The sequence below is a fragment of the Pongo pygmaeus genome, chromosome 23 (assembly GCF_028885625.2).
Source record: "Pongo pygmaeus isolate AG05252 chromosome 23, NHGRI_mPonPyg2-v2.0_pri, whole genome shotgun sequence".
In the NCBI taxonomy this organism is placed as follows: Eukaryota; Metazoa; Chordata; class Mammalia; order Primates; family Hominidae; genus Pongo; species Pongo pygmaeus.
The window spans coordinates 27,890,352-27,917,439 of NC_085931.1; the positions used below are offsets into that span (position 1 = coordinate 27,890,352).

A 27,088-nucleotide genomic window follows, 5' to 3' on the forward strand; every position below is an offset into this window, starting at 1 on the left:
TGAACTCCTGACCTCGTGATCCACCCACCTCAGCCTCCCAAAGTGCTAGGATTACAGGCATAAGCCATCATGCCCAGCCTAATTTTTGTATTTTTAGTAGAGACAGGGTTTTGCCATGTTGGTCAGGCAGGTCTTGAACTGCTGTCCTGAAGCAATCCACCTACCTCGGCCTCCCAAATTGCTGGGATTACAGGATGAGCCACTGCACCCTGCCTAAAGTGATTTTAATAATGAGAATACAACACGTGTTATTGAATCCTCAGAGCATTTATTGAACATGGTAAAGTAACTACCCCCTGCTCCTTTATTTATTTATTTATATTATTATTTTGAGACAGAGTCTTGCGCCATCACGCAGGCTGGAGTGCAGCGGTATGATCTTGTCGGCTTACTGCAACCTCCACTTCCAGGGTTTAAATTTTTAGTAGAGACAGGGTTTCGCCATGTTGGCCAGGCTGGTCTTGAACTCCTGGTCTCCCAAAGTGCTGGGAATACAGACATGAGCCAGAGCGCCTGGCCTTCCGCTCCTTTTAAAATGGATTCAATCAAGTGACCTCTGTAAAAATCCATAACCTGTATTGATTGAGGTTGTTTTCAGGCTATTTATTGTCATTTCCCTCATTTCTTTAAGCAAATTTCTATTACTCAAAATTAAAACAATTGAATGAGCATCTTAGAAGAAACTTTGTAAGCATTTGGATTCAAGGTAACTCTATTTTGTGAGAGATAATTACACTGAAAACCTTTATGTCAGCCTATAGTTTAGTTATCTGTAAAATGATGCCATTAATACCTACTTTGTAGAGTTTTGTGCAGAGTAAATAAGCTAAAGAATGGAAACCTGCTATCTGTCCCCAAGATGGCAACCACTATTGTTACTTAAAACCTTGCCTTTTTTTTTTTTTGAGAGGGAGTCTTGCTCTGTTGCTCAGGCTGGAGTGCAGTGGCGCTATCTCGGCTCACTTCAACCTGCACCTCCCGGGTTCAAGCAATTCTCCTGCCTCAGCCTCCTGAGTAGCTGGGATTACAGGCGTGCGCCACCACGCCTGGCTAATTTTTGTATTTTTAGTAGAGACAGGTTTTCACATGTTAGTCAGGCTGGTCTCGAACTCCTGGCCTTGTGATCCACCTGCCTCGGCCTCCCAAAGTGCAGGGATTACAGGCGTGAGCCACCGTGCTTGGCCAAAAGTGTTCATTTTTTTCCTTTACATTCAGTGTTTCTCTCTTCCTCGTGCCTGTATGTGCTTTTGCATGGCTATGCTGCAGTAACAGGCAGTCCTAGAAGCTCAGTACTTAGTAGCCACAGCAACATGGGGGGAGTGTTCATAAAGTTTTTCCAGATCAGCTGTTGACTCTGCGCTTTCTGTCTTCCTTCCGCTGTCTAGATTAAAGGAGCAGTCCCTATTTGGGATAAAGGGAAGGCAGCTATACTTGAACAGTGTGATAATCTTTTAAGCTTCTGCTCAGAGGTGGCATATGTCACTTCACTCATCTTTCATTGACCAGAACATTTTCATAAGCAAGCCATAGGAACAAGTCTGATGTCAGTGATGATGGGGGCAGCATAATCCTCTTATGAGAAGGCGGTGAACAATCGGAACACGTGTAAGATCTCTCTCAGCTGGGTGACTCACTTTGAGGAACGTATCTGTAGATGCCATGAAACCCTTAGGACAGGACTTGGGTGAGCATCACAGCGATAACAAAGGGGAGGGACTGAGATCCAGTGCTTACTTCCCAAGCAGATTCCGCAATCTGGCTGATAATCAGATTCACCTGGGGCACTTTTTAAAAGGTCCTGGGCGCGGTGGCTCACACCTGTAATCCCAGCACTTTGGGAGGTCGAGGCTGGCAGATCACGAGGTCAGGAGTTCGAGACCAGCCTGGCCAACATGGTGAAACCCCGTCTCTACTAAAAATACAAAAATTAGTCGGGCATGGTGGCGGGTGCCTGTAATCCCAGCTACTTGGGAGGCTAAGGCAGGAGAATCATTTGAACCTGGGAGGCGGAGGTTGCAGTGAGCTGAGATCACGCCATTGCACTCCAGCCTGCACAACAAAAGCAAAACTCTGTCTCAAAAAAAAAAAAAGTCCCAGACAACTTTCCAGGACAGTTGACAGAAATTTTGGGGGGTGGAGCCCAGAATTTTTACCCTAGGAAATCAGTGTTGAAGGTCTTGTAAGAATAAAATAGTCTCAACAAAATGCAGCATGAAAAATCAACTGTTCTGCCCTCTAAAAATCCGAAACCATGAGAAATTTCTAAGCCAAAAGTCCTAAAGGCAATAATACTGTTTTCTAAGCTGGTGCAAAATTTGCTACCACTCATGTTTTGAATAATGAACACCAATCCTTACATCTCACTGCAAAGAATCCAGAATTGCCACTGGGTGCAGTGGCTCACGCCTGTAATCCCAGCACCTTGAGAGGCCGAGGCAGGCAGATCACGAGGTCAGGAGATGAAGACCATCCTGGCTAACACAGTGAAACCTCATCTCTACTAAAAATACAAAAAATTAGCTGGGCATGGTGGCACACGCCTGTAGTCCTAGCTAAATTGGGAAGCTAAGGCAGGAGAATCGCTTGAACCCGGGAGGTGGAGCTTGCAGTGAGCCGAGATCGCGCCACTGCATTCCGGCCTGGGTGACAGAGCGAGACTCCATCTCAAAAAAAAAAAAAAATCCAGAATTGCATTCATTATTGTAGCATTCTAGACTGCTTCATTGCTGGTGATTAAAAAAAAATGAGAGTGCGGGCGGTCAGGGGTGGGGGGTGGCGTAGTGGTTCACGTCTGTAATCCCAGCCACTCAGGAGGCTGAGGCAGGAGAATCGCGTGAACCCAGGAGGTGGAGGTTGCAGTGAGCCGAGATCGTGCCATTGCACTCCAGCCTGGGCAACAAGAGCGAAACTCAGTCTTAAAAAAAAAAAAAAGAAAGAGAGAGAGAGAGAGTGGGGACTAAACCAGTCCAAGGGAGCTGGCTTCTGCTTTCTCTTCTACGCTACCCCATGGGTCATCAGAAAGAGAACTGCTGAGAATTCACACAATCTTTTGAGACCATGAGCTGATGTGAAATGTGTTCTGTTTTTGCATATATCGTCTGTATACTGTCCCAGAAACAGTTTCCTAGAAGACAGTCATTAGTTAGGTCCTTCTTGGTGTAGGAGAAGAGGGCAGTCGTCTTTTGTAGCCCCTTAAACGGGGGCTTGTCTTTTGTTTTTGCTATGGAGGTACTTAAAATACAAAAGGTTTGTGGAAGATAACAGCAGGTCCCTGTGTTAAGAAAAAGGGATTTGTGGAAGAAAGGTGAGTATGCCCTTCGTTGCTGTTTAAGCATCTTACTGAAAGGAAGTAATATATGGGCTCATGTGGTGGGCTTTTTCAAGGTGTCTAAAAGGAAATGGGGATACTAGGGAATAAAAGAAAGTTTTTTCAGTCCCTGCCCCCTCATTTCTTTGTAATCCGTGTCTTGCTCTGTTGTGATTGTGTTCAGGTCACCAAGTCTGGCCCTCACCTTTGTAGGTTTAAGATGTTAACTATATTGCCCAGGTGTGGGGGCTCAAGCCTGTCATCCCAGCGCTTTGGGAGGCTGAGGCAGGAGGATTGTTTGAGGCCAGGAGTTGAAGACCAGCCTGAGCAACATAGTGAGATCCCGTCTCTACAAAAGATTTCCTTTTTTTTTTTTAAATTAGCAGAGTTTGTTGGTGCATGCCTGTAGTCCCAGCTACTAAGAGGTTGATGTGAATCACTTGAACCTGGGAGGTCGAGGCCGCAATGAGTTCATACCACTGCATTTCAGCCTGAGCGACAGAGGGAGAACCCTGTCTCTTCAAAAAACCAGCAACCCCCTGCCCCATGATGACCACAGGTCCCAAGTCTCAGAATTATATTTCGTGTATTTAAAATTGGATATATAACTGTCTTAGTCCATACTGTTTTGCTGTAACAAAATATCACAGACTGAGTAATTTATAAAGAAGTGTATTTCTCCTAGTTCTTCAGACTGGGAAATTCAGTATCAGAGTGCCAGCATCTGGTGAGGGCTGTTGTGTGGCACCCTGTCATCCCGTGGCGGGAGGCAGGAGGACAAGAGAAGGTGAGAGGAAGTGGGCAAGATGGCAAAACTCACTTTTATAAGGAAATCACTTTCTTGATAAGTACCTCACTCCCAAGATGGCATTAGTCCATTCAGAGCCCTCCTGACCCAATCACCTCTTGTTAGTGATTATACAGAAAATTTTATGTACAATTTCAGTGTGTGTGTGTGTGTGTGTGTGTGTCTGTGAGTGTGGTAGGTTCCTGTGATTGAATCAGTTCAATCAGCTCAGCATCTTATGGACCTGTGATAGTGGGAAGCTACACAAGCAGAAAGGCAGCTGTGGCATCTGAAGACCTACTAATGTGCCAGGCTCTGTGTTATGTGCTGGCCCCACCTCCCTACACTGTTGCATTGGGGATTAGCTTTCTAGTACTTGAATTTTGGGGGACACACTGAGACCAGCAGTACTTTTCATGGTCCTCATGTTTACCTGCCATTCAACACACACCACCCTTCTAATACTAGGAGTTGAGAATCAGAAGGGAAAGAATTAGTTTCGACAGGGTCATTTCTCCCAGGGCTGATGAAGTATTCTTGGCCCACGACAGCACATCATCACTGTCTCTCCCCGAGCAGGGGGGATGATTACTGTGAGTTCTTTATCTTGGGACCTGTTTCCCATGATGGACAGCATACAGCGCATCCTCTTTTGATGATAACATTGTTTTTTTCAGTAAGAATCCAGTTCTCTTTCTTTCATTATAATCCTACCCGGACTGTTCCTAATTGTCCTACCTTTCCAGATTTCTTCTTGATTGGATTTCAAGCATATCTGGAAATCTTCATTCACACGTTCACCTTAGCATTTCTTCCTTGGCGTTTGCAGGAGTCCTGTGCTGTTGCCCTGCTCTCTTGTATGCCTGCTGGCTCCTTCTGGCCTTTCAGCCGTTGCTGTCCTCATAGCAGCATGCCTCTGCCGTGGCGTCCATCACATTGCATGGAAAAGGTTACTGGTTTTTTTTTTTTTTTGCCTGTCCTCCCTTCTAGATCTTTGCTATTTGAGGGCAGGGTCCTCTTTTTCTTCTTTGTGTCCCCAGCACATAACACAGAGCCTGGCACATGTATGTCTTCAGATGCCACAGCTGCCTTTCTGCTTGTGTGGCTTCCCACTATGACAGGTCCTAAGATGCTGAGCTGATTGAATTGATTCAACCACAGGAACCTACCACACTCACAGACACACACACTGAAATTGTATATAAAATTTTCTGTGGGCCAGGCATGGTGGCTCACGCCTGTAATCCCAACACTTTGGGAGGCTGAGGCAGGCAGATCCATTTGAGGTCAGGAGTTTGAGACCAGCCTGACCAACATGGTGAAACCTCATCTCTACTAAAAATAAAAAAAAAATGCCTGGGCATGGTGGTGCACGACTGTAGTCCCAGCTACTCGGGTGGCTGAGGCTGGAGAATTGCTTGAACTTGAGAGGTGGAGGTTGCAGCGAGCCGAGATAGCGCCACTGCACTCCAGCCTGGGTGACAGAGCGAGACTTCGTCTCAAAAAAAAAAGAAAGAAAAATTCTGTCTATGCACATTTTCATTATTCTTACACAGGAGACCAGGACACAATCATGTAAGAGCAACCAGACCTAGAACATCGGAAGATGAAGTCCCACGTTAAACTTCTAGGACCTTATCTCTGGCATCACTCACCATCCCCCCACCTTTTATCTCCCCTATTTCTGTTTATCCGTTAAAGATACTATAATCTTTTCTTTTCCTGGACAGGATTAAAACTTACCGAAAATTTTCCTTGTCCGTTTTTCTCCACCTGCAGTTAGTTGCAAAACCCTACTGACTGTGTGTCTGAAACTGTTCTTCCGTAATTTCTTTCCATTTCCACTGTCATTTCTAGCACTGGCCCCGTCACCTCTTCCCAGACTAGACCAGGGTTCTTCTTGCCCTCCAGTCTCTCTCCCTAACAGTGTGTTCTGCAGACCACATCCAAATTAACCTTCCAAGTTTGATTATTCTTTCTTTTCTTTGTTCAAAAGTCTCTGGTGAGTCCCCAGTACTTAACACAATTTCCAACTAATTCAGCAGTGATCTCCTAGTAGCAGAGAATGATGACTCCAAACCTCAGAGGCCTGGAGCTATATTCCAAAGCAGCTCTGAACATAAATTCTCTGATGACATCTCCCATTTTATCTGTAAGAGTCATGCAAGTATTTAAGGTAAAAATATTGTCCCAAACAACAAGCAAGAGCAATACAAAGTCAAAGTAAAACTCTAGGAACCTGTGCCATTTTTACCCTGTGGCTTTTTATATTCCAGCCACACACCATGGAACCCAGGGAACATTCACATCCTAATTGGAAAATTGGGTCTAAGCGATGAAGTCCAGATGACTCCATCTGGTATCTGAGGCTGTCTGTGGTCAGCTGCAAACCTGCTTTTCCAGATTTTGTCTCTGGCCATGCTTGTCCAGTATACTAGTCACCTAGTATAATTGTTCTAGTCACCTAGGAAATTGTATTAGGTACTGGGGAGACACCAAAGACTTTTGAACAAAGAAAGGATAATCAAAATGGATTAATCAAACCTAGAACATGTTGCACAGTTTCCAGCTTTCGCAGTGCTCAGGAATTGTTAATATGGGTGTGGGGTTTTTTGTTGTTGTTGTTGTTGTTGGTTGTTTGTTTGTTTTTTTCTGAGACACTCTGGCTCTGTTGCCCAGGTTAGAATGCAACGGGTATGATCTCGGCGCACTGCAACCTCTGCCTCCCGGGTTCAGGTGATTCTCCTGCAGCCTCCCCAGTAGTTGGGATTATAGGCACCCGCCACCACTCGTGGCTAATTTTTGCATTTTAGTAGAGATAGGATTTCACCATGTTGGCCAGGGTGGGTCTCGAACTCCTGACCTCAGGTGATCCGCCCGCCTCAGCCTCCCAAAGTGCTGGGATTACAGGTGTGAGCCACCACGCCTGGGCATGTGGACATTTTTTATGGGAGAAGACTCATGGAACTTCTTTTTTTTTCTGAGACGGAGTCTCGCTCTGTCACCCAGGCTGGAGTGCTGGAGTGCAGTGGTGCGATCTCGGCTCACTGCAAGCTCCGCCTCCCGGGTTCACACCATTCTCCTGCCTCAGCCTTTCCGAGTAGCAGGGATTACAGGCGTCTGCCACCACGCCCGGCTAATTTTTTATATTTTTAGTAGAGATGGGGTTTCACCGTGGTCTCGATCTCCTGACCTCGTGATCCGCCCACCTCGGCCTCCCAAAGTGCTGGGATTACAAGCGTGAGCCACCGCGCCCAGCCATGGAACTTCTTCTTAGCCTTTTTTAACTTCTGGAGACAGTTTTAGTAATTCACACATTTTCAGAAAACCCTATTCTAGATTTACACATATATTGGTATAATTAGTATTTTCCAGTTAACCTAATATTTAGAGTTGTAGTCATATTTGAGGGGAGAAGCTATTTTGGTTTCCTTTCTGTGTTACTCAGCATCGAGCCAGTGACACAGCTGTTTGATGCAAGGCTGAGAGGAATGACATGGTTGCAGCAAAGCAGCAACACGGACCTGGCCAGCCTTTGGGGACTCCTGGGATCCATCTCTTGGCCAACTGAAAGTGTTATATAGCTGGTTTCAGGTCCTCACCATTATACCCACTTGAGCTGATTTATACTTTACAGTGTAAATTGGCATGGGGCATGCCTTTGGGATTAAATTAATTTATACCAAGTTAGAAAGCATCAGCTGTTAAAGTCAGGGGAGCCTTCTGGAGGCCAGTGTGCTTTTTTTCTTTCTATATTCTGAGCCCACACTCCAGGCATTCTCTCTTGGATAGCAGCTGGGACAGTCCTTCAAGAGGCCTGCTTTGCATCTCCTTTGTGTCCTTGCGGTTCCAGGTCCTATACAGAAGCCAGATCTTTGACAGAGATACTACGTAGTAGTTGGTCCCTGTGCAAATTAGGAAGATTTGTAACCCTCTTACATAAAATACAACAAACACGATTTTTTTTTTCTTTAAACATTTTCCCCCTCCTTAAATACACTCAAAAGAATTACAGTGCCGAATGACATTAGCACAGATCTGTGATCTCGATCCTTAATCAGAAGTTGAAGAAAAGAGTTTCTCTCTTTACTACCTCTTTAGCGAAAGATTAATGAAAATTTATACGGGATTAGAAACACATCAAAAACAAGAAAAGGTACCTGTAATGTTATTTAAGGAAAGGTGTGTTAAATGGGTTGTTAGGGTTACAATAAAGGCATTCAGCAGTATCCTGCATATGTCACTTGACTGTCTCCAGTCTGGAAATTATCTTCGTGTATTAGGCAGGCAGGACTTGCCGAAGTGCAGAATGGTAACTGCTTTTCTTCAGAGGTATGTAAAGGCCCTGTTTCTTCTGCTTGTTCCCGCTGCTGTGAGAGGTTGGGGCTAGTCCCCTTGCTCATTTCTGAGGTCTTTTCCCAGCAGCCACTGCATGGCTCGAAGGATTTGTCGTTGAGGGTGGAGAAGGTGGAAGGATGTTGAACAGACTTTTCCCTAATGAGCTGTGATGCCAGCTGCAAAGGCGGCAAATCCTGTTACTCCCTTCAGCTACTCTCTGAAGCTGCAGAGGGGCAGTGGTAACTGGTCTCCCTGCCCTATGCTGATTAGCTGCCTTTTCTGCTGTTTTTTCCCCCCTTCCTCTTCTGTCCCAGAGCATCTTGGCAAAGTTCAGATTTCTGTGCTCACAGCTCAATGCTCACAGTGAAAAGGAAATACAAAAGAGGAGGAGAGAAAGTGAGAAGAAAAGAGAGAAAAGGTTGGGGTGGAGATTTTTAGTAGAGTCCCTTATTGCCTTAGTCTAAGACTTAAGCTCTGGGTTGAAACCTTAAGTGGTAAAGCTTTGTAAGTAGTAACCTGGATTTCCAAATAGTTCTTGCAGATAATTTTATTGGCACATGAACACAGCAGGCCATATATTAAAAGCATTTGAATTTCTATCGTTTAGAAACTCCGAATTTTGAAAAGGACACTTTGCTGTTTTTCCACAAACTATCATTGTGAGGAAGATGAAATAATTGTAAGATAAATGTTTTCATGTGGCATTTACTGTGTGCCATTGCTTCATTTAATCATTACAACCCTTGAAAACAGACACTTTTAATGTGAAAAATAATTTATTGTAGGAAACACATTTTAAAGTGGTTCAGTAATATTAAGTAGATTCACATTGTTGTCAAGGAGATATCCAAAACTTTTTCATCTTCCAAATACCAGCTGCATATCTGAAACACCATACCCATTAAAATAGTGGGGAAACATTTTAACTGATTAGCCAACATTTTAACTGTTTGGCCATTTCTTTTGTTCAGCAGGATTAAAAATAGCTCTCCTGTTTCTTTCCTTGGCTGTTTTGATAGAACATTCTTCCTCTGTATTTTATCACAGGATGATGAGACCAGGGCTTGTATTTACTGTGCCTTGGTTTATCCATTTGGTACTAACTGTGGGGGATTATAATTACTAAAGGGAAAGAGAAAAGGCTTTACTCTCCAGGGGTTCATCACCTATTCTTGGTTCTCATCTTTACTGATTCTGCATTTTAAGTTCTGCTGAGCTCCAGGGGTAAGTTCAGCAATGTCTTCATCACCTCACAAGTTATAGCTTGGACTTGCACATTTTTTGGTGGGTTTTCTGGGTGGCTTCTGACACAGTAAACATAATATCATAGAATTATATTTAAAAAGCAATTTTACATTTTGAACCCTGTTTTTAATGACTTCATGAGTTAGTTACTATATTCCAGGGATGCTGAAATGGGGAATATGGTAGGTAAGGGAGAAGAGTTGGAATATTTAATAAATGACACAGAGTTCCTCTCCCTACGTGTGTCCTTTGAGGGACCATTTAAGCCTATTCGGTTCTCCTTGGAAGAGCTAGTCCAGCATCCCTGATATTCTACTTTCTATTGTGTTAGAAGAAAAGGCATTCCTGACATTATTGCTACAATGTAGAAAACTTGTCTTGCCTCCTTGGAGGATAGTATTCTAGCTAGAACCTAGGCAGCGCTGGTGAAAGTGGCCATGATAAAGGCGGAAGCCAGAAGAGGATGTCTGTGTGCTGAAGGCAGAGATGGAGAGAAAGGTAATTAAATTTCTTGGAAACCACATAGTAAAAGTGATCCTCTAAGGAGATGCCACATGAACCATATGGCAAACTTTATGCAGTCCCCTCCTTGGGAACACCCTCCCAGTTCTTAGCTTATCTTCTCAAATGTGGCCTTTGTTATTTATTTATTTCTGTAGAGATGGGGTCTCGCTATGTTCCTCAGGCTGGTCTTGAATTCCTGGCTTTAAGCAATCCTCCCATCTCAGCCTCCAGTGTTGCCTTTATTATTTAATATGGTACTTCCATGCTTAAAAAAATCTTAGGAGAAATCAGTTAGTACAGACTGTAACACCTTTAATCACGATCCGATTGTGCTCTTAGTTTATGATGGCAGGGAAGAGAACAGAACAGGACGTGTAGAAAGATGGGGATGCAAGGACGCCACAGTGACAGTGAGCACTGGTGGGTGGAAGCAGCGTGGGGGAGCTTGGCTGGGAAGACTTTGTAGATAGTTTCTCCCGTAAAGAACCGCAGTACAGCTTGGCAGAGGGACGGGATTTCCACCTAGGGAGAATGATATATGTGAGGGCTCTTAGAGAAAAGACACAGTGGTTGGGGCGGTCACTGTAATTGTAGAAACCATCAGTCCTTTCTAGAATGGAGAACATTGGCTGGGGGGAGCAGCTTGGTTGTGGGAAGAACACTATACTCGGTGACCTGGGTTTCCACTCAGCTCTGTCACTGATTTGCTGAGTGCCCTTGGAGAAGCCACTTAACCTTTCTGGACCTAGTTTATCTTGCTGCTGTTGTTTTTTCTCCCTTAAAAGAGACAGGGTCTTGCTGTGTGGCCCAGGCTGGTCTCAAACTCCTGGGCTCAGTGATCCTCCTACCACAGCCTCCCAAGTGTCTGGGACTGTAGGCATGCGCCACCACACCCAGCTAGTTTCTACATCTTTAAATTGAGAGGATGGAAATACGTGATCTGTAGTTTCATTTCCGGCTCTAGCTGATTCTGACTTACCTATCAAATGAGATTGGCCTGGGACTTTTGGCTTTGAAGATTTTGCTTCTGTTATAAGTCACTGGGAGGCTTGCCCAGTGCCCAGCTTAAAACATGAGCCATTCAAGTCTTCCCTCGCCTCGGCTGGCCTTTACTTCTGGCAGATCTTGAATTCCTATTTCTCCTTTCTCTCATTTAGTAAGTCATTCAGAACCTTCCTCTTGTGCTGTTGCTTGGGCTAACATCTCCCTTCCCACCCTCCACCACTAGAATTCCTTGTATATACACAGCAGCTAGATTAGTCTCACTTCGCCTCTCTATAGAAATAAACTGAGGTAGATCTCCATTGTCTCCCGAAGAAAGGCCAAACTCATTAGCTGGGTATTCAGGATCGCCTGTCAATCTCAGCTCACATTACTCCCCTTCACATAATCTACAGAATAGTTAAACTGAACCTAATATCCTCCTGCACCTGGTCATGCCCTGCCTCTCTCTCCATTGTCACTCGGTCACAATTACCATCTCACGAAATCTTCCAGGCTTCCACAGCAGAAGTAACCCTTTTCTTCTCAGCTCCCATAGCGTGTTTTCTGTACCTGCTAGTACTGATTGATTTGTGCTTTTTGTTTGTTTGAGACAGTGTCTCACTCTGTCGCCCAGGCTGGAGTACGCTGGCACGATCTCATTTCACTGCAATCTCCGCCTCCTGGGTTCAGGCGATTCTTGTGTCTCAGCCTTAGTAGCTGGGATCACAGGTGCGTGCCACCATGCCTGGCTAATTTTTGTATTTGTAGTAGAGACAGGATATGACCATGTTGGCTAGGCTGGTCTCGATCTCTTGACCTCAAGTGAGCCACCATGCCTGGCCAGAGCCGTATTATTTCTATATAAGAAGCAAACCACCCCGTTTTGTGTCTGCTATCATGTAATTGCTGTTAAGATCAGAATTTGCATTTTATGCACATCTCGTACTTTTCAGAACCGTTAATAAGATTGTCAGAAGTTTGGTTTTTCTGGGGATTATTGATCTGGTTATGAGCAAGTCAAACCATAGGAAGCAGACTCTTGGGAAATGGTTTGCATGCAGAAGATTGCATCCTGGTTGAAAGAATGTGGGCAAACTTTTCTAGTAGGAGACTTGATGGCCTAGAAAATATTCTGTCATCTAAGAAAATACCTGCTTATTTTGGGGGTGTTGAGAAGGGAAATAGGATCTCCTAAAGTTCCCCACCACCACTTTTTGTCCAGTGGCCCCTTTCCAAACAATTCCTTGTTGGAATACCGTGTCGAGGCAAGCTGAACCCCAAGGAAAGCAAAGACATTCACACAGACGTTACCTCATTCTGTTTAGATGATGTAAGATTAGCCTTGGATCTTGCAATCACCTTTCATCAGCCATGTAGGTGTGGCATCCCAAAATAAAAATTGTCATTATCACTTACTAACAAATGCCATTCAAAATATAGTGGTTCTTTAAAGCTGTTGCAGATGGTTTATCTCTTGAGAAGGTTGAATAAATGACAAATGCTTGATAAACAATTACACGAGCGCTCCTTTCCTCTCTTTTGCGATTAAAATAGAAAGCAGTACAGCATGTTTGTATTTATACTTGATTATATATAATCCAAGAGTTAAGCTCTTTACTTATGCAGCTAGCATTGATTTATCAAAAAGAGTTATGTGTGTTTCTTCTCATGTGCAGCTGAGAGGAATGGGGTTGGGGAGGGAGTAGTGAGAGAAATAAAACCCTGGGAAAAAGAAAACGCGGAATCCGGTTGCTCTTCTCACAGTAGCCAGAAGGAAGGGCAGAGCTGGTCTCTGGCAAGTCCTTCCGCTGGGACCATTCAGTTCTTGGGGCTTGTGCTGGCGGTAGGGAGGGGCGTGTATTTTAAGAAATCTGTGTTTGATTTCTCAACTTCCCTCTTCCTCTCTCCCTCCCTCAGGAGTTAGAAGCCGCTCTTCACAGAGATGACGTGGAGTTTATCAGTGACCTGATTGCCTGCCTGCTTCAGGGCTGTTATCAACGAAGAGATATCACGTGAGGAATTCTGATCTTTCTAAGTATTTCTTGCACGGAGAACTAATTAACCAGCCATAGTGATGTTTCCTGTCTCCTGTGACAAACCAGAACCGATCTTTAGCCATCACGGGACAGTGTAGATGGAGAGGACATACACGTGAATTTCCAGGCTGTGTTTGGCTCATTCTGCAGTTGGGTTTTTATTCCATCATAATCTTTGAGTTTATTTCATTCTCACAAATCCGTATCACTTAATCTTGGATACCCCAGCTAACATATTTTAGTGTAGAATTTCTTCTTATATATGCCTTTTTCTGATTTTGCAGTATTGGTAAAGTATTGCCTAAGAAATCAAAACTAGTTTTTATTACCTTTCTGTCATTTGAGTATCTTCTGTTGTTTACATAGCCAGCAGCAGTGATGTAATTAACTTGGAGCCGAAGCACCCTTACCCCTTAACTGCAAAGTGTAAACAGCTCTCCAGTGCCTTTGAGATGTATAGAGACCATGGGGCGCGGTGGCTCACGCCTGTAATCCCAGCACTTTAAGGCTGAGGTGGGCGGATCACGAGGTCAGAAGTTCAAGACCAGCCTGGCCAACATGGTGAAACCCCGTCTCTACTAAAAATACAAAAAATTAGCTGGGCATGGTGGAGCGTGCCTCTAATCCCAGCTACTCGGGAGGCTGAGGCAGGAGAATTGCTTGAACCGGGACCTGGGAGGTGGAGGTTGCAGTGAGCCAAAATCGCGCTACTGCACTCCAGCCTGGGCTACAGAGTGAGACTCCATCTTTAAAAAAAAAAAAAGAGATGTGTAGAGACGTTGAGCAAAATGTGATGTATGGAGACAAATAAAGGAGAGTCCTGATAGGACCTCTTGTTTTGATCTTTACTTAATACACATGTCTTTGCTACATGTCTATATAGGACAGACCTACACGGCAAACTCACAAAAAGGTGAGACGCAATGGGTTTCCCAGTCTCTTGCCCTCCGATGCCATGTAGGGGATTTGAGTTGTTATGGTTTGTCTTTCTCAGATAGGTAAAGATGGTATCAATTTTTTTTTCGAGATGGAGTCTCACTCTGTCGCCCAGGCTGGAGTGCAGTGGCGCGATCTTGGCTCACTGCAAGCTCCGCCTCCCAGGTTCACGCCATTCTCCTGCCTCAGCCTCCCGAGTAGCTGGGACTACAGGCACTCGCCACCACGCCCAGCTAATTTTTTGTATTTTTAGTGGAAACGAGGTTTCACCGTGTTAGCCAGGATCGTCTCGATCTTCTGACCTCGTGATCTGCCCGCCTCGGCCTCCCAAAGTGCTGGGATTACAGGCGTGAGCCACCGCACCTGGCCAAGTATCAAATATTTTTGTTCTAATGAATTCAGTCTGTTAGGGCTGGGAAACGACGCTTGTTGTTAATGTGCAATAAGGTTGTAGACAAGGTAAGAAGGAGATGTAAATGCTGTTTTTCTCAGGGTGGAAATCTGCATTCTCTAGGGGAGAGTTCTTGCTCTTGCACTAAGTATAATGACTTTTCCCCCTAGAATACCCAGGTTGTATTTGTAAATACAAATACACATAAAATATACCTTAGAATATTTTCTTCCATTCTCTATTTAGGATGTAGACTTGACTTGGGAGTTTGTAATTTTTAAGCACTGTTGTATTCATACCTTGTGTTTAATTCCACATTTTCATAATTTTTTTTCATTATAGCAATCAGTTTTCTTATAACCACATTTTCTCTAAATGTCATTGTCAAATAATCCAGTCTGGTAGCTGACAGTTATGTCTAGCTTTTAGCTGTTACAAGCATATATAATGCATAGCTTTGTACAAAATTCAGGTTCCTGGAAGTACATCACTCAGTCAAAAGATATGCCCATTTAAGATCTTCGTTTTAAGCAAGCCTTAAAGGTTTTTGCCAGGTTTCCCGTCGCAGAGGCGGTTGTATTTTAGCCTTAAATGATCAGCGCGTGAGAGTGTCTGTTTGCATGATCCTTGTGAGCCCTCTGTACACAGACTAGTAGGTACTGGCAGCACAAACACTCACCAGGTCTCTTAGAGCTCACAGTTCTGACAGGGAGGTCCACGAATCATTACAGTAATGATTATATAGTTGCCGGTTATGTAATTACAACAGTGAGTGCTTAGAAATAAAAATACAACATATTAACAGAGCATACAACCGGGGGTAAGAAAGTGACTTGTGAACTGAACCTTCACATATGGGCTGTTTTCTCTCTTAGGATATTCCTCCATGGCAGAGTTCATCCCTCTAATTTGTCCTTCTGTTTAAAACTGGTCTTAACTAATTCTGCTTGTTTGTTCTTCCAGATAGTGGTTACAAAGTTATGTCCTGTTCTTTAAGAACTCCCCTTATCTAATCATTCTAACTAGAATCAAATAAACCTATGAAGAAATTTGGGCAAAATTGACATCTCTATAATGTGGTCTTTCTCTTTTTTTTTGGACAGGGTCTTGCTCTTTCACCCAGGCTGGAGTGCAGTGGCAGGATCCAAGGAGGTAGCCTTGACCTCCTGGGCTCTAGCAGTCCTCGCACCTCAGCCTCCTGAGTAGCTCAGTACAGGACTGTGCCACCATGCCCAGCTGATTTTTAACAATTTTTTGTAGAGACAAGGTCTGTGTTCCCCTGGCTGGTCTTGAACTCCTGGTCTCAAGCGATCCTGCTGCCTTGGCCTCTCAGAGTGCTGGGATTACAGGTGTGAGCCACTGTGCCTTGCCCCTACAGGTATTTATTAAATAATAGAATACCATATCCCTGTATCCGTCTTTAATTTGCAGAGTTTATTGGCCTTGATTTTTTTCTTAAGTTAGTATTCTTTTGACTCTCTAGGATTATTATCTATCTCTTTTTTCAGTGTTAATACTCATGTCTACTTCAAGCTGTATTAGTTATCCACTGTTAAGTAACAAATTACCCTAAAACTTAGCAACTTAAAAACCACAAAAAGTTGTAATCTTACAGTTTCTGTGGGTCAGGAACCTGGACAAACCACGACTGGTGTGTTTAGCTCAAGATGGCTTACAGGGCTATGATCAAGGTACCAGTGACAGCAGTCATCTTGAAACTTATTATTCATGTATAATACACACACACACACACACACACACACACACACACACACACACACACACACACACACACTTATTCATGTATAATACACACACACACACACACACACACACACACACACACACACACGCTCATTTCCTAATTCTACAGCTCAATGAATTTTCACAAACTGAACACACCTGTGTAACAGAGAACCCGGACAAGAAAGAGCCCTGCAATCTACTTTACTTTTTTCCCCGAAGGGAGTTGCCTAAAATGATGGTTCCACATGCGGTTACTGTGAATGTACACTCGTTCTTGTCTGAAATTCTACTTTGATCTCATTCTAAAGAAAGAGAAATTTGGATAAGTAAATGTTTACCTGTTATGTCTCCAAGACTAAACTGTTATATGCAGCTTAAAAAGTTACTTAATTTCGGCTGGGCGCAGTGGCTCATGCCTATAATCCCAGCACTTTGGGAGGCAGAGACAGGCAGATGACTTGAGGTCAGGAGTTCAAGAGCAGTCTGGCCAATGTGGATGAAACCCTGTCTCTACTGAAAATACAAAAATTAGCCAGGCGTGGTGGCGCACGCCTGTAGTCCCAGCTACTCAGGGGGCTGAGGTGGGAGAATTACTTCAACCCGGGAGGCGGAGGTTGCAGTGAGCCAAGATCGCACCATTGCACTCCAGCCTGGGCGAAAGAGCAAGACTCCATCTCTTTAAAAAAAAAAAAAAAAAAAAAAAAAAAGGCCGGGCGCGGTGACTCACGCCTGTAATCCCAGCACTTTGGGAGGCCAAGGTGGGCAGATCACGAGGTCAGGAGATCAAGACCATCCTGGCTAACACGGTGAAACCCCGTCTCTACTAAAAATACAAAAAATTAGCCGGGCGTGGTGGTGGGCTCCTGTAGTCCCAGCTACTCGGGAGGCTGAGGCAGGAGAATGGCATGAACCCAGGAGGCAGAGCTTGCAGTGAGCTGAGATCATGCCACCGCACTCCAGCCTGGGCGACAGAGCGAGACAAGACATAGCACATACAGTCATGTACACTACGTAATACTTGATAGTAAACAACTCTTACTGGTTTCTGTATTTACTATGCCGTACTTTAAATCATTATTTTAGAGTGTATTCCTTCTAGTTTTGTTTAGTTTTTTTGACACGGGGTCTCACTCTGGCACCCAGGCTGGAGTGCAGTGGCGCAGTCTTGGCTCCCTGCAATCTCCACCTCCTGGGCTCAAACGATCTTCCCACTTCAGCCTCCCAAGTAGCTGGGACTCCAGGCGTGCACCACCAAGCCCATCTAATTTCTTTATTTTGGGGGTAGAGATAGGGTTTCATCATGTTGGCCAGGATGGTTTTGAACTCCTTTTTTTTTTTTTTTTTTGTGAGACGGGGTCCTGCCTCTGCCTCCCCAGCAGCTGGGACTATAGGCGCCCACCACCACACCCGGCTAATTTTTTTGTATTTTTAGTAGAGACGGGGTTTCACCGCATTAGCCAGGATGGTCTCGATCTCCTGACCTCGTGATCTGCCCACCTTGGCCTCCCAAAGTGCTGGGATTACAGGCGTGAGCCACCACACCCGGCCTAGTTATTTTTAAAAAGTTAACTATAATATACAGTAGCCTCAGGCAGGTCCTTCAGAAGAAATTCCAGAAGAAGGCATTGTTATCGAAGATGACAGCACCGTGCATGTTACTGCCTTGAAGACGTTCCAGTGGGACAAAATGTCGAGGCGGAAGACAGTAGTAATATTGATGATCCTGACCTTGTGTAGGCTTAGGCTGATGTGTGTGTTTTTGTCTTCATTTTGAACAAAACAGATCAAATGTAAAAAATGAAAAATTTCAACAATAGAAAACAGCTTATAGAATAAGGATATAAAGATTAGGCCGCCACACAGTGGCTCATGCCTGTAATCCCAGCACTCTGGGAGGATGAGGTGAGAGGACGGTTTGAGGCCAGGAGTTCGAGACCAGCCTGGGCAACATAGCAAGACTCTGTCTCTACTAAAAAATAAAAATAAATGAATTGGCTGGGCAACATAGCAAGACCCCTGTCTCTACTAAAAAATTAAAATAATTAGCTGGACATGGCGGTGCATGCATGTAGTCTAAGCTACTAGGGAGGTTGAGGTGAAAGGATCAGGAGTTGGAGGCTACAATGAGCTATGGTCCCTGCTGCACTCCAGCTGAGGCTACAGAGCAGAAAACAAAAAGAAAAAAATATTTTTGTATAGCTCTAAAAAGTGTTTTAAGCTGTTATTACAAAAGAATCAAAAAGTTAAATTAAAAGTTTGAATTTTTAAATGTCATAGTAAGCTAAATTTATTATTGAAGGAAAGGTTTTTTTAAAATAAACATACTGTAGCCTAAGTTTACAGCATTTAGAAAGTTTATAGTGATGTACAGTCACGTGCCAAGCCTTCACATTCATGTACTACTCAGTTACTGATTCACCCAGAGCAACTTTAGTTCCGCAAGCTGCACTCATGACAAGTACTTTATACAGATACACCATTTTAAAAATCTTTCGTACCATGTCCTTACTGTACCTTTTCTATGTTTAGATGTGTCTGGATCCACAAACCCTTAACATTCCATTACTGTGGCTTACAGTATTCAGTACAGTCAGGTGCAGTATATGTTTGTAGCCTAGGAGCAGTGGGGTATGCCATATAGTCTAGGTGTGTAGTAGGCTCTACCATTTAGGTTTATGTAAATACACTATGATGTTTCCACAGCAACAGAATCACCTAACCATGCGTTTCTCAGAACATATCCCTTACGTTAAGCAATGTGTGACTATTTTAGGCCCTCACTTGCAACAGAGTCTCACTCTGTTCCCCAGGCTGGAGTTCACTGGACCAATCCTAACTCATTGCAGCCTGGAACCTCTAGATTCAAGCAGTCTTCCTGCCTCAGCCTCCTGATCCTGAGGAACTAGTATTACAGGTGCACACCCACCTTGTATTTTCGGCTCTGTTGCAGCTACTCAGCTCTGTCACTATGAAAGCAGCCATAGGCAATACAGAAAAACCAATAGTGACTGTGTTTTATTAGAACTTTCTAATCACTGAGGTTTGACTTTTATATCATTTTCACCTGCAGAAAGATTGTTTTTCTGTTGTTTTGGTTTTTTTTTTTAATTTTTTTCCCCACCATTAAAAAATATAAAAACCATTATTATAGGCTGTTTTTTGTTTGTTTGTTTTGTTTTTAAAAGAGGTCTGGCGCAACGTCTCACGCCTGTAATCCCAGCACTTTGGGAGGCCAAGGTGGGCGGATCACTTGAGGTCAGGAGTTCGAGACCACGTCTCTACTAAAAATTCAAAAATTAGCCGGGTGTATTGGCATGCGCCTGTAGTCCCAGCTACTCGGGAGGCTGAGGCATGAGAATTGCGTGAACCTGGAAGGCAGAGGTTGCAGTGAGCCAAGATCATGCCACAGCACTCCAGCCTCTGCGACAGAGTGAAAGTGTGTCTCAACAAAAAAGGACATCAGGCCAGATTTGGCCCTCGGGCTATAATTTTCCGACCCCTGTATTTAGGAAGCTAGTTACTATTCCAGTTCCACTGACTCAATCTAATCTTTAAAATTGAAATATAGAGGCCACATTTCCTTTCAACCATACTCTCCAACCTGAGGTTTTTGCACTTACAGGATGGCATAACACTGTCTACTCATGGAAATGATACTGGCCAGCATGTCCTATGTCCTGGACGCTGCCAACTGCTTCTCAAGAACACTCATTTAATCCTTCCGACAGCCCTCTAATACAAAGTCCTCTCCCATCCTTCCATCAAGGATGAGGAATTTGAGGCACAGAGAAGTTAAATAAATTGCCCAAGGTTACACAGCTGGTAATTGAGACCGTACAGATCTGTTTCCTAGACCTCCGACTCCTAACTGCAGCCCCATGCTGTAAGTGAGAAATATAGAAGAAAAATGTTAAGTAAAACAGTTTTCCTTGAAAACAGGATTTTTAACTCTTTGGCACACTAAGGAAGCCTGTGAACCCCATCTAAAAATAATGTTTTGAAATCATAAAATAAGATTACACCCGAACCCAATTATACTGAAAAGTAGTGAAGTATTGGCCGGGCGTGGTGGCTCACGCCTGTAATCTCAACACTCTTGGGAGGCTGAGGCAGGCCGCTCACATGAACTTAGGAGTTAGAGACCAGCCTAGGCAACATGCTGAAACCCCGGCTCTACAAAAAGTATTATACAAAAATTAGTGGGGTACAGTGGTGCACACCTGTAGCCCCAGGTACTCGGGAGGCTGAGGCAGGAGAATCAGTTGAGCCCAGGAGGTGGAGGTTGCAGTGGAGATGGTGCCACTGCACTCCAGCCTGGGTGGCAGAGTGAGACCCTGTCTCAAAAAAAGAAAAGAAAGTAAAAGTATTGAAGAATGAAAGTTTTGATATAGTTAGTGTTGTATTCATCTAACAGCAGAGCTAATTTCCCAAAGTTACTGTCTTCAGGTCTCAGTGAGCATAAGTGCTATTTGGAAGTATCTGCAGTATCTGTATGATTGCAGTAGAAATCAGATATTTCTGTGGACCTCTGCTTTAAAACGTGGGTTTTGTTTGTTTTGTTTTTGTTTTGAAGACGAGATCTCACTCTTTCGCGCAGTCTTGAGTGCTGTGGCGCAGTCGTAGCTGACTGCAGCCTCCAACTCCTGGGCTCAAGCCATCCTCTCACCTCAGCCTCCTAAGTAGCTGGGATGACAGGCAGTCACCACCGTGCCCATCTAAAAGGGTTTTTAAATCCTAGATCAATCTGCAGTTCATAGTCAACAACTTAGACATAAAAGTAACCTCATCGAGTACAGTTTATTTTTTTACCTGAGGAAACGAAGGCAAAACAAAACTGGTATAAGCCTGAGAGACATCGAGAATAAAGTCTCAATTCAAATGATTTTTCAGGAATTTGTTCATTTTGTTGCCAAAATAAAGTGATATTTTCCTGGGTGTAAGGCATGGCGCTGGACTCCGAGGAGGCCCCAGTGATGCTGTGGAGCCCTGTGTGCCTGTATGTGACACGCCACTGGGGGCGTGTCAGTCACGTGCTGGTGTTCACTGTCACACTCTGAAGACGCCCCTTGTGGCTTGGATGAAGCATCAGCCGCTGGGAAAGCCCACATGGCTGAGAACGCGGGTGGCCTTGAGGAGCTGAGGGCAAACCTTACTACAGCTGTGCATTCTCCCCAGGAAAAACTAGGCCATTAGAAAGAAAGTTAGGCAAATAATGCAATCACAGAAGCATACACACCAGTGACTTATTAAGTGTAAGGCAAGGAGAACCAAATAAGGATACATATATGTGGAAAACTTACAAAGAAGATCAAGAGAAAGCTTATCGCAATTCAGGAAAGTTATCATACCTGGTAAGCAGGGAGAAGACAGAAGGTATGAATGAGCGCAAGTGGTGATTCTCCAGCCTTACAACACAATCACCTGAGGGTGGTTACAACACAAATCGCTGGGCCTCACCAGCATTTTATTCCGTAGGCTAGGGCTGGGGCCTGGGAATCTGCATGCTGTGCAAGTTCTGGGTGGTGCTGATGCTGCACGCTTCTGGTCCGGGACTTTGCTGGAAGGTCGCTAATCTAAGGCATTGCTCACTTTCTGTTTTTCAGCTCGATGGTGAAAAGTGGATTCTTCATTTTTGACAATTCTTTGCCTTTCTCTTTCAATATAAAACTTAAGCAGAGTTTTGATTTGATACTAACATGTTCTTTGCAACACTACATACGTTTTCTTCTATATTCTCCCTGGAATTGCAAATCTGGTCAGTGGGTTTTATGGTCCTATATCAATAAAAATACTTTAGGAATTTAACTAATGGCTCTTTCAGCACCTTTGTTTTGCGTTGGGAAGCAACCTGGCAAATTGAGCACTGGGTGGAAAATAGGAACTTCTGATTTGCTCTTCGCTGTCAAAGTAAAGCTACGATTGAATCAAACTGTGTTTTGAGCTATGGTTTAAGCAGCATAAAAATATTTTTCATTGGTCGGGTGCGGTGGCCCATGCCTGTAATCCCAGCACTTTGGGAGGCCAAGGCGGGTGGATCACTAGGTCAGGAGATAGAGACCAAATATAAAAAAATTAGCCGGGCATGGTAGTGAGCGCCTGTAGTCTCAGCTACTGAGGCAGGAGAATGGTGTGAACCCGGGAGTCGGAGCTTGCAGTGAGCTGAGATCACGCCACTGCACTCCAGCCTGGGCGTCTCAAAAAAAAAAAAAAATTCTTTAAATACTCATGATGATGATACTTACTGCTAAGATGTTTTTCCTTTTGTCCATACATCTTTAGTAGAGTGCTCTTTATAGAACGTAGACTGATTTGTGCTTCAGTATGGTCTTCACCTACTGTCCTGTGGCTTACACTCTTAAATGGTAATTCATCAACATTGTATGTTTAATTTTTCATTTATTTATTTATTTATTTATTTATTTTTTTTTTGAGAGAAGTCTCGCTCTTGTCCCCCAGGTTTGAGTGCAATGGCTTGATCTCGACTCACTGCAACCTCCACCTCCCGGGTTCAAATATTCTTCTGCCTCTGCCTTCCAAGTAGCTGGGATTAAAACACCCACTACCATGCCCGGCTAATTTTTGTATTTTTAGTAGAGACAGGGTTTCACCATGTTGATTGACCAGGCTGGTCTCAAACTCCTGACCTCAGGTGATCCGCCCCCCTCGGCCTCCCAAAGTGCTGGGATTAGAGGCGTGAGCCACCGCGCCTGGCCTCATTTAATTTTTAATTATGGATCTAGCATTGCGTAATAGATTCCCTAATTTAGGTCCCTTATAAACAAACATTTAGTGTTTTGGGTTCTCTTTACAGAAATATCTGTCATCTTTTTGGAAATGACAATACTTCTGTTAAGTACGTTCATCACGTCTTTTTTAACATAGGCCAGTGTTTTGTAACAAATGAGTGCACCCCATAGTCACTATTCTACTGAAGAAAATAGACATTTCTGTCTTCCCAGAAAGTTTCCTTTGTAGTCAGTCTTCCCCATACCTACATTGTACACCTGGCAACCACTGACGACATTTTTATCACTATAGTTGGAGCCTAACCTGTTCTGGAACTGTATGAATGGGGTCACACAGTGTGAAATGAACTCACATCAGCTTCTTTCATTGACATAGTGCCTGTGTGATATTCACCCATGCCATTGTTTATATCAGTGGTTTATTCCTTTGAGGGGAGTGGGGGACTAAATTGTATCTAGTGAAAAATATATCACAATTTATTGAATCTGTTCTTGGGATGAGCACTTATGTTGCTTCCAGTTGGCGGCTATTATGAATGAAGCTGCTGTGAACATTTGCATACAAATGCTTGTGTGCACTTAATTTCATTTCTCTTGGGAATTGTTGGCGGGTCACATGGTAAAAGTATGTTTGACTTAAACTGTGAAATTATTTTCCAAACACTTGCAACATTTACATCTCCACCAGCAATATCTGAACAGTCCAGTTGCTTCATATCTTTTTAAATTTTCATTCATTTATTTATTTGTTTGAGACAGAGTTTTGCTCTTGTTGCCCAGGCTGGAGTGCAATGGTGCTATCTCTGCTCACTGCAACCTCCGCCTCAAGTGATTCTCCTGCCTCAGCCTCCCAAGTAGCTGGGATTACAGGCGTGCGCCAGCTAATTTTTTGTATTTAGTACAGACGGGGTTTCACCATGTTAATCAAGCTGGTCTTGAACTCCTGACCTCAGGTGATCACCCGCCTCGGCCTCCCAAAGTACTGGGATTACAGGCATGAGCCACCTCGCCTGGCCTAGTTGCTTCCTATCTTTGCCAACATCTGCTGTTTTTAATTTTACTAATCCTTTTGTGTTGAAAGTGGCAGCTCATTGTGGGTTTAATTTGCATTTCCCCGATGACTAGTAATGTGGAGTCGTTATTCATGTGCTTACCATACATTTGTATATGTCTTTTTTGGTGAAATATTTGGCCAAATGTTTTACTTACTTCTTTTAAATTAGGAATTTTTATTTATTTATTGACTTTTTTGAGACAGGGTTCCCACTCTGTCATCCAGGCTGGAGTGCAGTGGTGTGATAATAGCCCATTGCAGCCTCGACCTCCTGGGCTCAAACAGTCCTCCAGCTTCAGCCTCCTGAGTAGCTGGGACTATAGGTATGCTCCATCACACCCTGCTTATTTAAAGCATATTTGTTGTAGAGACAGGTCTTGATATGTTGCCCAGGCTGGTCTTGAACTCATGGCCTCAAGTTGTCCTCCAACCTCGGCCTCCCAAAGTGCTGGAATTATAGGCGTGAGCAGCCATTCCAGGCCTTATCAACTTTTTAAATGTTTACTAAGGAACTGGTTTATATTATTAATTTTCTTTACTCTTTGCTTCTTTTTTATTTTATTGATTTTTCTTTTTTATTTCTTCCATTTACTTTGGCTTTAGCTTGCTCTTCTTTTTTTTTTTTTTTTTTTTTTTTTGCTTCTTTGGAGTACTGTTTTTGAGCCTTTTTTCAAATAACAGGCATTTAAAGCTATAAATTTCCCCTAAAAAAACTTTTAAATTTCCTTCTAACCCATGGTTGGCTGCATCCTGTGAATTTTGATGTTTATATTATTGTTTGAAACATGTTCTCCTTTATTTCTTCTGCGACCCAAAAGTGTATTATTTAAATTCGTGATTTAGTATGTTAGTGGTAATACTGTTGAGATCTGTTCCTTACTGTTTTGTGTGTGTGTGTGTTTGGTCTATTAATGAGAAACCAGTATTAAAATCTCTCTGATTGTGGATCTTTTTCTCCCGTTAGTTTTGCCCATTTTGTCTCATGGGTTGTGGTGTCCTGTTATTTGGATGTGTAGCAGTAGCTTTGTTATGTAGTCCTGGGAAGTTGTTCCATTTCTTCTTATGTGACACTCTGTCTCCACATCTGCTTTGTCTCATATTAATCCTCAGCTTTCTCATGCTTACTCTGCCTGGTAGATCATTTTCTATCCTTTTAATCTTTGTATTTTTATTTATTTATTTTTTGAGATGGCATCTCGCTCTGTCACCCAGGCTGGAGTGCAGTGGTGCGATCTCAGCTCACTGCAACCTCCGCCTCCTGGGTTCAAGTGATTATCCTGCCTCAGCCTCCCGAGTAGCTGGGATTACAGATGCATGCCACCACGCCCGGTTGATTTTTTGTTTGTTTGTTTGTTTTTTTTTGTATTTTTAGTAGAGACAGGGTTTCACCATATTGGCCAGGCTGGTCTCAAACTCCTGACTTCGTGATCTGTCCACCTCAGCCTCCCAAAGTGCTAGGATTACAGGCATGAGCCACCACGCCAGGCCTCCTTGTGTTTTTTTAAAGTGTACAATTCATTGGTTTTTATGTATTCACAAAATTGTGCAACCATCACCACTATCTAATTGCAGAATACTTCTGTTACCCTACAGAAGACACTTTGTACCCATTAGCAATCATTCCCTGTTTCCTCCCTCCCCACTTCCCAGCATCACTATTCTTCTCACTGTCTCCACAGGTTTGAGTGTTATAGGCCCATCTTGTAACTGGAGCCATATAGGAAGTGTCCTTTTGTATCTGGCTTTTTTCACTTAGAGTTATTTTTCAAGTTTTAACCATGTTGTAGCATGAATCAGTACTTCATTCATTTTTATGGTAAAATAATACTTCATTGTGTGGATACACACTTTATCCTTCAGTTCATGGGTATGTGCGCAGATTTTACATTTTGGCTGTTATGAATTCTGCCGCTTTGAACATTTGTGTGCAAGTCTTTGTGTGGATGTGTTTTCCTTTCTCTGGGGCGTACACCTAGGAGTTGGAGTGGCTGGACCCGTTGGTAGTTCAGTGCAACTTGGCGAAACTTCCACAGCAGCTGCACCACTTAGCCTTCCCACCGGCCGTGTGTGAGGATTCCATGTCTCTGCATCCTGGTCAGCACTTGTTACTGTATGTTTTTTGACGTCCACCATTATAGTGGAAATGAGGTGGTACCTCATTGTGGTTTTGACTTGCATTTCCCAAGTGGCTAAGGTTGAGAAACTTCTCTGCTGCCTTCTGCTTTTTGTTCCTTTGTTGGTCCTTTAATGCTTTCTTTTAGGCACGTGAATTTGTTTTAAGTGTATCACTTTATCTCCACTATTGGTTTCTTATTCTGTGTGTGTGTGTGTGTGTGTGTGTGTGTGTGTTTAGCAGTCGTAAGGCAAACAATATATATCCTTAAATTTTATCCAGAGCTATTCAGAATTTTTATTGTACCACTTCATGCCTTATACATGATACTTGAGACTTCTCACTTCATCTGTACAGTATTTAGGTTCCATTAAAAAAAATAGCCTTTATCATTTTAAAGATAACATTTGGGGTTTATTCACTTTCTTGGTTACCCAACATAAACATTCATAAACACATGTAAAAATCTGTATTATGTACATGTTTCTCTAGGCAAAGATGTTTTGCATAGATTCTGACTTAACCATATTTTCCTTTAATTTGAAATAGCCATGATCTTAACTTATCTTGGCTCTCATGTTGATTTTAGTATGTTGGATATAGTAGCTTTTCTACAGCCCTAGAGAAGAAGAACTGTTATTTTAATTATTTTGACCTGGTCTTTTTATAAGCTTCGAGAATAAATGCTTTATCAAGTATTTGTACAGAATCTTTTACTTGCTGCTTTACTACTAGAACCAGAATATTTATCTCAATCCAGTACTCATGTTAAACGTGGCCTGTGTGTACATGTATTTCATTTGCTTCACAAATTGTTGTAGCAAATGGGAGAAAGCAGTTTGATTTTTCATCTTATCTCCATTCTGGGAAGCCTGGTGCCATACCTTTATTGCTCCCCTGT

General features: G+C 43.3%; 1 protein-coding gene across 7 annotated transcripts in view; it reads left to right on the top strand.

Moving 5' to 3' along the window:
• The window catches only part of LOC129023177 (chromatin remodeling regulator CECR2), a 197,368-nt gene that overhangs the window by 101,648 nt on the left and 68,632 nt on the right, over positions 1 to 27,088 (top strand). For all 7 annotated transcript variants that reach the window (XM_054469699.2, XM_054469700.2, XM_063663303.1 and 4 more), the window contains exon 2: positions 13,083 to 13,177. In XM_054469699.2, the coding sequence (XP_054325674.2) occupies positions 13,083 to 13,177 (95 nt within the window). The remainder of the gene's footprint in view (positions 1 to 13,082; positions 13,178 to 27,088) is intronic.